We start from the raw sequence: 13,755 nt of genomic DNA on the forward strand, positions 1-13,755 counted from the left end.
AGAGCTAATCATTGCTTTTTGATACAAAATATCCTAGACCTACCTTCCCTGTTTAATGAACTAGATTATAAAAACTAAATACTTACTACTAGCTTTTCAGCTCAAGGAGAAAACTCAGTAATTTTTAATTGACTTTTACCCTCAATATCTAGCCAAACAGTATTATCACATTTGTAGTTAAAAAAAAAGTAATTTTTGTGCACTTCCATTTAAAAAAGTCTGAGATGGTGTAAATCTCACTGAGAAAAAGAGATACCTAATTCTTTCTAAGACAATTGTTGGACAGCATAAAGTCTTCCTTTGCAAGCCTAGAAAGAAAAGGTATAGGGAAGTCATAACTCTGAGAAAGCTGCAATAAATCGATGGACAAAAGGAGGAATGATATGTAGAGATTTAGTGATGTGTCACATTTCCTACTAAACACAACATTAAATCCAGCTATTCATGTTACACTCATTAACTTTTATATCCAGAGTCTCATTTCACATAAAAGTTAAACTGGCATCATGATGTTAAAACAAAAACATTTAGGGAATAGCACTGATGAGAGACTATTGTAAAGATCATGGTAGAGAACTATTTTGAAATTAAAATGGTTTGTTTCCTTATTTTCCAGATCTGCACAATTTTTTGATACAACAAAAATATTTATCTTCCTAACTTTGTCACGTTTTCTCCAGGAAACAGGAAATACCTCACTTTTTATTCCTTGTAACTCATCTTGCAACTGATGCAAAAGTGAAAATTCATGTTTGAATATTCTCCTTAAAAAGCGAATAAAATTTAATACATTTTTCTTAAGAGAAATCCAAAAACAGAATTCTCTGGCACTGATTCCAAGCAAATATCTTGCCACCACAATGTGTGTGACTCCTGCTGGGCACAGAAACATGATGTTTATTACTACAAGATCAGGTATATGTCCCTGTAGCATTAAAAAAGTGGGAAAATTCTTTAATTACTTTGTTGCACTATTAAGCATGATGTTAATCCAATGGTCATAAAAACCTGAATAGCATTTTAATATTTTCTTTATTGTGAAAACATCGAAACGAAGCGGGAACCCCACTGAGTATTAAACTTGAGATATTTTAAGTTGCAATCTTGGAAAATCCATGTTAAAATGGAAGGCAAAAATTAGGAATTTAGGAGAAGATTTAAATACTCTTGTTTAGAATGGACATCATAGTTCAGTGACATCAAGATGAATAATCAAAATTAGCCTAAATTCTTCAGGTAACACATTTGCTCCCTTCATGGAATATCAGCTTTATAATAATGACAAAAATTAATAAATTAATAAATAATAAAAATTAAATAAAAAATAATAAATTAATTAAATTATCCTAAATTGAATAAAATATTAAATTAAAAATAAAAAATAATAAAATAATAAAAACTAATAAATTTATAAATTTAAATTTAGGATCCTAGTTACAGAGCTGTGGTAATCAATCAGTAATCAGAAGATCTGGTTCCTATACTTTTTAACACAGAGCAAGTCGTTCCCCAAGCTTTACTGAAATTAGGTCCTCAAATCCCAACTCTTCAACCTCAAACAGAGCTTCAGGGAAAGATGGCTTACCACCAAAACTCTGAAACCTGCTCCAGCTTGGAAACCAAGATTTTCATCATGCTCAGTTTAACTCCTTTTAATCAACATCCCTACTAAATGAATTCTAAAGAGAGATTCTCAAAAGAGTGAATTCTCAAGATATCCCTCTCTAAATTACAGATCAATTATTTTGATAGCTATTTTTCCATAACTTCAGATCACCATTCATACACTCTATTCTACCTATGAGAACATCTGTCTGGGCGACAGAGCGAGACTCCATCTCAAAAAAAAAAAAAGAAAAAAAAAGAAATCAATAACATGTAACTCCAGTTCTTTCAAGAAGCATGCAAAGAAAACTCATGCAAGTAATTACAATTCAAAGCCAGGAGAGGAGAAACGAACTTTACTGAACAATTTTGTGCCAGGCACTGCTCTAGATACTGGGGATATGTGGTCAACAGCACAAAGTCCCGGCCTGCCAGAAGCTTATACCTTCACGAGTAAGATCACTTCAAGTTCTGATAAGTGCTAAGATAATATAATACGCAAGGTGACTGGAAGGCTTCTTTGGCTCAGAGGATCAAGGACAACTTCTGAGAAAGAAACACTGGAATTGTGACCTAAACAGTGAGAAGACAGCCATGGTACAAGTTGGTAGAGAATATTCCAAGGTGAAGGAACAAGAGCTGAGATGGGAGCCTGGACAAGTTCTAGGGAAAAGCAAGAAAACCATCAGTGGCTGGAGGGAAGTGAACAAAGGAGAGACTAGAGTAAGATTAGGAGACAGAGACAGAAGGCAGACCATGTAGGACCTTATGGACCAGGAGGCTTATTCTGCGTACAATGTGAAGCTATCAGAGGATTTGACACCTTAGATACCGATCTGATTTCCATTTAGAAAACTCTTCTGGATACTGAATAGAGGATAGATTGACTGCAGAATCAACAGTGAAGGTAGGCGTGTGAGGTACAAGCCTGTTTCAAGAGTCCAGACAAAAACCAACATATCTTGGATGAGGGAGGGAAGACAGATTTGGACAGTGAAAGAACAAGAGAGATACTGAGACTGACAGGTAGAGTTGGGAACAAATGGGTAGAAATAGAAAGTCATAAAGCTGACGGTGAAGCCTTAGGAAGGGAAGGCGGGAACGCAATGATTCTATTTGGGACATACTATATATGAGATACTTTTTGAACAGCTAATTGAAGATATCAAGTAGGAAGTTGAATATATGTACCTGTAGCTGAAGGTAAATTTTTATTTTTAATTTTTTTGTGATGGAGTCTCGCTCTGTCACCAGGCCAGAGCGCAGTAACATGATCTCGGCTCACTGCAACCTCCGACTCCTGGGTTCAAGCAATTCTCCTGCCTCAGCCTCCTGAGCAGCTGGGATTACAGGCATGTGCCATCATGCTCAGCTAATTTTTGTATTTTTTGTAGAGACGGGGTTTTCATCATGTTGGCTAGGATGGTCTCAATCTCCTGACCTCATGATCTGCCCGCCTTGGCCTCCCAAAGTGCTGGGATTACAGGCGTGAGCCACCGTACCTGGCCGCTGAAGGTAAACTGAGATAAATTTCATGAATGTGGAAAAAGAACACTGCTGACAGAGCTGAAGAGGCAATGATCACTTCAGGGAAGGCTGGTGAGCGCATCTGTACTGTGGCTTTACTTGGGCATGGCTGACTCCTTATTCAGACTTGACTACTGAGCCCCAGAGCTACTTCTGGACACTTCAACCAGGGCCTTGTGAGTACCTCAATCTCGATGAACAAAACAGAAGTCACCACTGTTTCTGCAAAAACCTAGCCCATCTTACAGCTTCCTCACCTTTGGTGGCTGCTTGCTGCCTTAAAAATAAACAAATAAATAACAAACAAACCCTTAAGTGAGATCTACAAGGTTCTGGTGATAAGGCTCATGCCTTCCCTTCCAGCCTCCCCATCTAATCCCCTCTCCTATCCTTTATTCCTATTATATCATAATACTATACTAGTTCCTCAAATTGCACTGTTCTATCTTCACTCCAGAGTTCCATATGTGCCACTCTCCCTACTAAATTTACTTACTTATTTTCCTTCCAGCGAACTTCTCTTTCTCATGCCATCTCTCATTGTACCAACAGCTACTGAGGGCCTGGTATGTGCCAGGCATGATGCACAGAATCTTCCTCCAGGAAGCCTTCCTTAACAACACCCCTCCCCTAGGCTGGGCTGGACACCAATTCTCTGTGCTTCCATAGCAACCTGCCTACCTCTATCAGAGCACTTGCCCACCATATCTAATTTTTCACTTTACTAATGTATAACCACTTCAGTCTGAAAATGAGCTGAGGCCCATATGTAACAGCAATATTTTTTTTAATGAGTAAATCAAGACAATGAAGAAAAAAATGGAGCCAGAATTACAGCTTAATACAACAAACTATACTTCTTCAGGCACTGCACACTTTTTATAGGTCAAATGCACATTCAGTTCTGAGCCTCTCAATTAACAATACCCAAGCGAGACACACGGCACAATCCATCGTGTCCGTAAGACAGAAGGTAAACTACTCAGAACGTCTACTACCCTTGCCTGCAATCTCACCTGGATTTAGCTGTAACAATTGCACTTTAAGATAAAACAGAGTGACAGTAATAGTGGTACAGACAGTATAAAGAGTATATATGGTAACGAATTTCATAGGGATATTTATTAAAGTGGTCTTCAATGAAGATCAACAACATAAGGCAAAAGCACACTTCAGTAAAAGTGATTCCATGGGAGTGCAAAACAATGAAACAAATGATGAGCCTATTTAGAAGAGGCTCTCCAGGGTACCAAATCCTCTTCTACTCCTGCGTCTCTGCTCAGGTCCTTTCCTGACCTGAACAGTGTAGTGGAGAAATAATAAGATCATGCATGAGCTGCTGTGTGCCTAATATTTTGAGAAAGCTGAAACACACCAGGGTAGAGAGAGTTATTATAGACTAAAGTTTCTCAAATTTTTTTGACTGTGACCTATTTGTAAGAAGTATATGTTATTATGTCACACCCCAATTTACATATCCATGTATGTATAACTGAAACAAACATTTGGTGTAATATGATACTTATGGTTACATTTTGTATGTTACTTATGATACTTAGTATGACACAAAATATGTTCATACTTTATGTTAGATCATTTTTTTAAAATCCTGGTTGCAACCATTAAACTGATTTCATGACTCCCTAGTGGGTTGTGACCAAAAGCTTGAAAGATGTAACCTATACGAATTCAAGCCTTTCGTGATGACCTCATTTCAGTGGTAGACTCATAGCTTCCAGCATCCAAGCAAATTCAAGTGATGGATTTACACAGATGGTGGTTCTGTGATCCACCAAAACTACCTTGCCACATCTGCCCCTCAATGTAGCAAGCTTGGTGGGTGATACAATGGTTCTTTCACCTTCCATTCCTAGCAAGAAGCCAAGAATACCTGGTATACAATGGATGAACAATAAGCATTTGTTGAAAAAATGAACGGCTGTCTAGCCTATTCTTGGCTTAAGGGATCTTCTGATAGCTCATCTCTACTTAAGACTTCAACATCAAGTACAACTGCCTCCTCCTCTGGGCTGTGTTGAGAGCTAGCAGCCACCTTCTTCCAGATGTTTCTTTTACCCCATCACCTGGGTAAACAAGTCCTCTTTAAGGACTTCCCATTGTCTTCCTCTTTGGGCAGGTTCTCTCACGTACATATATACAGACAAGAAATACATCCTTAGTATCTAAAAACATTGTTTTCTCCAATTTGAAAATTGTTTAACCAGAAATTAAAGAGGAAACCTTTCATCCCAAAGGGATTTGATCTTTTATTCCAACTGGAAAGCAGTGATAATTTGAAGCTTTTCTGACATAAGAGAAATGTTGTTGACACAAGTGTCATCATGGCATGTTGAAAAGCACAAGGTTTCCAAGGGAGGAAACCTGAGACTGAGTTTAGAGAAATTATTTCACTTACTATTGGCTCTACTGTACTACACCCAGGAGTCATTAAATCTGTGACCGCTTATAAATAACTTATTTCATTTAGACTTCATTTAAAATTTTTCCTCCTTAAGAGAAGTATACTCCTACCTATATCATTCATACACACACACAGAACAAATCAATGGAATGGTTTCTGCTTTATAAATCTGCAGGTCACTAGAGACATTTAATATAGTTCATGTCTAGTTTACGATTACAAAATTACCTTTTATAATGATAATTACATGTCAAAATTAAGCTCCTAAGCATCACCATTCCCAATCAACAGGTCAGATGCCCAATTTGGGTGCTGGTTTTGGAATACCCCGAGTAGTCACAATTGGCTCATATTTGAAGTCATTTTGTGGAGGGATTTATTTAGTATGCCCTAACTTCTATCTTAGGAGTTTAGCTCCTACTGGGAGCTTTAGGGCTCTGGGGGTGAAGCCTGCTCTGTCACCTGCAGGGCAAAGGTGTAGGATTCATCTCTTTCTAGAAATAACTGCAATAAGGGGGAAATCTTTTGTCTCTCGGGTGGTCTGTGAGGGCAGTCAACACTGTACCTTAGGCTTTGTTTTAATCCTTTAAAAAAGATGTCTGGCCGGGTGTGGTGGCTCATGCCTGTAATCCCAGCACTTTGGGAGGCCGAGGCAGGTGGGTCATGAGGTCAGGAGTTTGAGACCAGCTTGGCCAAGATGGTGAAATCCCATCTCTACTAAAAGATACAAAAATTAGCCTTGAACAGTAGTGGGTGCCTGTAATCCCGGCTACATGGGAGGCTGAGGCAGGAGAATCGCTTGAACCTGGGAGGCGGAGTCTGGAGTGCTGAGATCACGCCACTGCACTCTAGCCTCAGTGACAGAGCAAGACTCTGTCTCAAAAAAGAAAAAAAAAAAAAAAATGTCTGGGTCAGATCTCTGGAAGCTCCCTGGAATAGGGCCTCTGATAGTGGTATTCATGTAAGTTAAAAATTAAAAGATTAACTCTGGGTCTTGAGGCAACAATGAACTCTTCAGGGATGGGACATGTGTTCCTGGCTTTTCCACAAAGGACTGTAACAAATATTATTACATCAGAACAAGGATCTCTGAGGAAAGAAATAATAGTAATAATAAAATAAAAAATAAAAAAACAAATATTATCACAAACTTTGAGGAACACATATTAACCATTTTAGTTGGACTCAAGAGAGTGTACTATAGTTTTGAAATTTAGAATTTGGAAATAAAGGCGTTTTAATCAATTGCTTTCTACTAGTTAAAAAGTTAACTCTGCTTTCAAAAGTAATATCAATAAGAAAAGGACATTACAGAATAAAATTATAAGAGAAAATTAATAATGATGACTTGAACACCCCTTGGCACATAATTAATATTAGTGTAAACCATTTTAAATGAAACATATTGACTCAATAATCTGTGTTTGGCAACACTGTGAATAGATTAGTTCAGTTAATAGCTGTTGGTACTTGAGAATAAGGCTGTCTGTTTAAATTTCTTCTAAACAATATTATTTTGACCAAGTCAAATAGACTTTTGCTGAATTTTAGTCTGTATTAAAAAACTTAAAATATATATATTGAAATTTGAAGCTGAATTTGTTAAAGGAAAATAATTGCTATTTTGTCATTGGAGACAGGATTCACAAAGATGCATTCGGTAATAATTCAAGCCTTTTAAGATTCTTTTCCTAGGAAATAGCAATAAGCAGACAAACTGCTCCTCTGCATGAATATCTTTTGATTTAAAACTGGTATGATGCTCATTAAAATAATTGAAAGAATTACATACAATTAGTGAGCTAGTTATGCCTAAGAAGCAGACACTGGCTCTTCAGTTACTTGGCATACTACTTAAATCCCAAACTTCGGCTATTTTTAAAAGATGGTATACTATATATGGAGATAAATTAAATATTTAGAGATAACTAATCAGTAGAACTAAAACTGCATCCTTCAATACCCCAAGGACCAATAAGACATCAAAGTTCAAAGATATGGCTCAGAATACTGATTTTCTAAGAGCATCCGACTGCAGAAGAACAGATGGTCTGTGAACAATAAAGATTCTAAAGAAATACACGTTTCAGCATGACATATAAAGCATGTGGGCTGAAATGATAAGAAGCATATAGGAAAACTAATTAATCATTGTCACCAACAAAATAACAGATAGAGAGGCTCAGGAGGTTTCTGGTAAGCCAAAAGTGGGCAACTTCATTTCTAACAACTGGATAACAATTGAGCACAGCGGATATTTGACACAGTTGTTTCCAACAATGTTTAAAAACTACAGGCTTCCATTATGGTTATACGACACTGCGCCTTTTACTTGTGTTTCTGTTCACATGTTCATTTCATCTGGGGCTAGTAAGTACCTATATTACAGAAATCAATGTGGTATAACTAAATTGAATGCAAATTTTAATCCTTTGGTAAGAAATACCATAGATGAAATCCACAAACTCATTATAGCAGACTGGTTAAATGCAGACTCTGGCACCAAACTGCCTGCCTGCGGTTAATCGTAGGTTACTTACTTAACTTTTCTCTCCTTCAGTCTCCTCATTTATTAAACAGAAGGTATTAATAAGACCTTATTATTCAGGTTTCTATGAAGACTGAACTGGTTAACAGTGATAAAGAGCTCAGAATAGTGCCTGCACATCACAGGTACTACATAAGTGTTAAATACATGAATAAGAAGGCTTTTTAAACCATCTGATTTTCTGCCCTACAGTTAGGGAGACATCACACTCTCCGGGACTAAGAGAATAGACACAGGCTAAAAAACAATGCAGGTTATTTTAATAGTTTGTTTTATCTTCCTCCCCACTATGTCCTACCACCTGAACTAGATTACCTCTTAGTTTCTTCTAGTTAAAAGAAAAAGATCATTTATCTTATTGGAAACAAACAAAATTCCCTTTTCTGACACTCGGTTTAAAAAGAATAGCCTTTTTCTTTAACTTTATAAAATTAAGTTTGATTAGCTTAGTTATCCTCCAGTAGATTACAGGTCCCAAGAAATCACTCAATCATTCTTACTTCAGCCTTCGCTTAGTCAAAGCAAAAGTTTAATTGTTGTTGACTAAGTGATGAACTTCTTTAAAAGAAATCAATCGTATGGATTATCGTTTCGAACTCCAGGAAGGTAAACGTTAAATCTCAAATTAATATAAATTTCTATACCTAACATGCCCTTAAACCTCCCCTATTGCAATTACAACTATTGGTTTTTTAAAGAGACTTAAGCACTGAAATGGAATTGACATTTGGACCAGGGAGAAATGGAAGAAAACATGAAGATAGAAATCCAGGGGCAGGGGACAAAAGGGGTTCCCAGAATCTCTGCCCAGTTTCCTAAAGAAATGAGTTTAGTAGCTATGACCATCCTGCACAAAAAGTGCCAGGATCTGTGAACAAACTTAAATCTGTGAATAGCAGGTTGGTGATGTGTCAAAGTTCCTTTGGAATTCATAGGGAAAGTTTCACATCTTTGGGCTATAAACAAACATTTTTGCTAATAGTAAAATTACAACATCTCCCAAAGCAATCAAATTCAACAGTGCTGTAGCTCCATCTGTGGCACAAATTCTACCCACCAGGGTAGAATTTTTTTTTTAATTCCATGAGGGAAAGGTTGCATGCATGTACTTATGTACTTGCCCTTCTGATAGTTTTCTACACAACAGTTAATCTTGAGTCCTAACTTTCTGGATCACTTAAGATAGAAATGCTGCCAAGGAAAATGCATACATTCATTTTGAAAACCATCACGAATTACATGCACCTCCCTTTGAAATATAGACTGCAAATTTTTTCCCCCAATGGCATCATATGAGGGTCACAACTTGAAATATCTGGTAATGGATGTCGATAACAAACAATAATGGTTTGCTACCTTGATAATGAAAGGAAGCATTAAAAGACCAATCTATTGCTCTACTCCTTCCAAATTAGCTATGAGTTTGTACCACCTAAAGCTCAGAAAATAGATTTCCTTTAGGAGAGGGATCCCTGCGCTTGGGGCAGCTGCTGCCATGTGAATGGTTCTGTCTTTGGGTGGCTTGGAATTGATGGTTAGGCTGAAAGTATACAGGAAATCATTATCAATAGTATAGAATCCAGACTTGCACTTTTTATGCACAAAAAATATTCTTTTTCATTACACTAACAGCAAATTTAACTCTGGTTTTCTGCTACTTAACAACTTATTAGCCTAGTTAGAATAATGAATGAAGACAATATTTATTAGAAAAAAAGCTACTTTCATGACTTAAAAACTCATGCCTACCTATATATTCTTTTTTTGATGAAGAGCTCAGCCTCGTGTTTCTCTGTCACTCCCTCAACACCCAGGGTCCTGCTCCTCACCCCAGGACTCAACACATGCTCATCTCAGGAACTGCCCTCCCTGCTTATCTCCTTGGCCCTTTAAACCAGATAAAGTCTACCCTCCTAACTTGGCTTGTCCTGAGAGTTGAATTCAAAGAGACCTGCATTTATTTACTCCTACCTCTTTAGGCATCATGGCAACATGAATATTTTTACAATGGAAGCTGCCTCACAGGGGCTGTGCCTGCTGCAGGGCTGTCCCTTAAGTTCTGAGGGTGGTCTTCCGACTGCATTTTAAAAAATTATTCCTTTCCTCTACCCTCAACTCACTCACTTAAAAAACAAAAACAAAACAAGAAAAGAAAAACCTTTTTCTTCCTTTCACAAAACTAAACCAAATTAATAAAAACAAAAACTTACTTCCAAACAAAGCTTACACATTTAAAACCAACGTTACCGTAGCTGAGTCGGTCTTTCATAACCATTTCCTCATTCCAAACCACATCATCTATAAACCCAATAAAATACATTTTACTAGCTTGTTTTTTCCTTCACCCTTTTCCAATTTACACATGACCAAATAAATTAGGAAACGTGATATGCAGAATTAATTTCAAATTTTTAATTCAACTCTATTTCCTATTATTTATTTTCTTTTAGGACTAGTCTAAGAGCTTTCCAGAACAATCGTCCTATAACATAGTGTCCAACTTCTAATGCCTCAAAAGGCAAACAAACTCAAAATACTTATGAAATATAAATTTTATAATGAGCTGGACAACCAAGTTTTTAAAAACTTGACAATTTCCTCCACGCAGATTAAATATATGTGTAGTTTTATATAATTATATAGAAAATTGTTTTTCAGCTTTATTTAGTGATATGAGGATGTTGCTTGAAATCTTGGATTATACATTAGGCTTTCTTTGCTATTCTCCTTGTATAGGACAGGACTTTACATGGAGAACCCTCAAATATTTTATTCACAGACTTTAAAACACGGTAACAGTGGTTTATAAACAAGTAAACTTCTTAACACACTACATTCTCTCCTAAGCTAGGAAAGTAATATCGGCCATATCAGATCCTTGGTGTTCAAAGTTAAAACAAGTACTGTTTCTTAACAATGGTTTCATCTAAAAATTACTACACAAGCTAATGTAGAAACATTTGGACATACAAGTAACCAAAATCTAGTCTTACCACCACCACCTCAGATTATAAGGAATTATTAAAAAGCAAACATTTTGTAAAACATAAACATATTGAATACAGAGGATGATATAGACACAAACAATTGTTTCATGGTAAAGTGAGAAGTAGCTATGCTGATTAATATAAATTTTAAAATAATGAAATAGGATTCAGATATAATTTTCCTGAGACTGAAAAGGTATTAACGACCTACAAACTCTAGTTATAGGGCCAGATGGATATGTTACATGAAATTTAGAAAATGGATAAGAAATTAAGACCTACAGTTAGGTAAACACTATGGTGTGCATTTGATCTTCTAAAGCACATCAAATCAGGTTAACGAAACACAACCTCATCTAAACAGGAAGCCCAAATTTAAGGGTTTGTCAAAAAATTGTGTAACAAAAGAAAACCGGTAAAACCAAGAAAGTCACCCTATATATATTTTTTATTTGAAAAAGTATTTCTCCACATTTTTAATGGGTTACTTATAATTTTAACTGATGATATTTTCCTGTCACAAAAACCTTTAAGAGTTACCTAATCTATTTTTCCTAATTAGGAATTTTCCCACTAGGGATACCAGGCCTTAGACGGGTGCTAAAGCTTCAGCTTATTCACTTCATTAGTGGCCTCTTTAGGACTTTTCTGAAAGAATTCTCTGGGGGTGGGGAGAGTGTTTTATTTGGTCTGATTTCAAAAACTGAGATTTGTTTAAAAAAAGAAATGGCACAATCCAGTGAAAAGGGTAACGGTGCCACCAGAGGATGTGTCTTACCATACAGGTATCCAGATCTTCCAAACGCTCTATCTCTGTTAGCTCCTCCACTGTGATGATGGAACGTTTAACTGGCTTCTCCTCAGTCAGCTCGATCTCTAAGGATTCTTGTTGAGGAAGGGTCTTGCCACGTCTGCTGAAATGGTCAGCCTAGAAGGTCAAGACGCATATGAGGAGAAATTAAAGCACAGAGACCAGAAGCGCTGGTTAGCTGGATTTCTGAAGACATCTTCCACAAGATGGCGCAGTGGAGCACAATGTTGACAAGTGATAAGGACAATTCTTAATATATGAACAGTACAGTAACTTACCTCTTTTATTATCTTTCTTTGGAATCAGAGTGTTTTAAGCAATAAATTATAAATGTCTTTTAGTAAATGAAGCGACAACTTAGTAGTGTTTTTATTAATTTTGATATTTCCTCTGAAGAAATTTCCTAGTAGTGTTTTTATTAATTTTGATATTTCCTCTGAAGAAATTTCCTTCTATATCTAGTACTAAAAAGTATCTGAGAGCAATAAAACAATTCCAACTTTCATTATTTTTAAAGGAATGAAAGGAAGGAAATTACTAGCAAAATTTTAATTACTGCTAGCTTTCATTGTTTTCATATGATGAATACCATATTTGATATGATTTCTTAATTTCCAGTGTTACACTTTAGGTAAACATAACAAATTAAATAAGAGGTAGAATAAACTCAGCTGAAATTAATAAACTTCAGTGCTGAGCTGATCTGACACCAGAAACTTTGATTTAATTCTGAAACACTGAAAACCAGTTGGTAAGTCTATGGAAACTCTGAGAACGTTTACAAACTTAAGTTAGTGAAAATGGTATCTGAAAGTCATTGAAAACAAGGTTTCGTTTTGAAGATAGTATTTCCTTCATATGGGACTTAATCTCTTTCCTTACAATCTAAATCAGCAGTACTAATGTTAAAATGAAGTGCAAACCAAAAGTGCATTCAGCAAATTTTTTCTCAATTAAAAAAGTCAATACTTTCTGAGTAAATTCTTTAAGAAAAAACAAATGCAAAAAAGTGAAAAATTCAAACCTTCAGTGTAGTTCTCACATGAAGATTTCTGTTAGTATAATATGTAGTATTTGTGTCATAAGTAAGCATTTTAAGGCCATTCCTGGAGCTATGGGTTATCAATAAACTTTCTAAAAAAAAGCTTATTTTAAAAGGATGCTCTAGGCCAGGTGCAGTGGCTCGCACCTGTAATCCCAGCACTTTGAGAGGCTGAGGCAGGTGGATCACTTGAGGTCAGGAGATCAAGAAAGGATTTCACATGGTGAAACCTCATCTCTACTAAAAATACAAAAATTAGTCAGGTGTGGTGGCGCACACCTGTCATCCCAGCTACTCCGGAGGCTGAGGCAGGAGAATTGCTTGAACCTAGGGGCGGAGGTTGCAGTGAGCCAAGATCGCACCACTGCACTCCGGCCTGGGCGACAGAGCAAGACTCCCATCTCGAATGAATGAATGGATACTCTATTGCTTTTGTTTGTATTTACTTACAAAAAAGAAAAGGCTGAATTAGGAGCTCTAAACAATCATGTAGCTCTTTACTGTGCCAGGAAATAGAAAACAGTGTTTCTTACATTCAATGTGGTCATAAACTGGTTTTTTATATTTCCAATTTAGCACAAAACAATTTACTGTTAAAATACAATAAAAAGAAAAATCAGAAAAATAACATGTGTTTGGAGACTCTATCTTTTTTTGGTGCTATAATGAAAAAACACATTTTTTCATATGCACTGATATTGGAAGCTCAAGAAGTTTTTGGATGCTTCCTCTGGGGAACCATCCATTAGTGGGCCACCTCTGGTCCACAGGCAGCACTTGAATCGTGCTATTAGAGATGTCTGTCTTGTCTTT

At 36.5% G+C, this 13,755-nt stretch overlaps 1 protein-coding gene across 12 annotated transcripts in view; it reads right to left on the reverse strand.

Moving 5' to 3' along the window:
- The window catches only part of LOC105482551 (capping protein regulator and myosin 1 linker 1), a 341,908-nt gene that overhangs the window by 48,192 nt on the left and 279,961 nt on the right, over positions 1-13,755 (reverse strand). For all 12 annotated transcript variants that reach the window (XM_011742711.3, XM_071097501.1, XM_071097499.1 and 9 more), the window contains one exon: positions 11,868-12,017. In XM_011742711.3, the coding sequence (XP_011741013.2) occupies positions 11,868-12,017 (150 nt within the window). The remainder of the gene's footprint in view (positions 1-11,867; positions 12,018-13,755) is intronic.

Source organism: Macaca nemestrina, chromosome 5, assembly GCF_043159975.1.
Source record: "Macaca nemestrina isolate mMacNem1 chromosome 5, mMacNem.hap1, whole genome shotgun sequence".
Classification (NCBI taxonomy): Eukaryota; Metazoa; Chordata; class Mammalia; order Primates; family Cercopithecidae; genus Macaca; species Macaca nemestrina.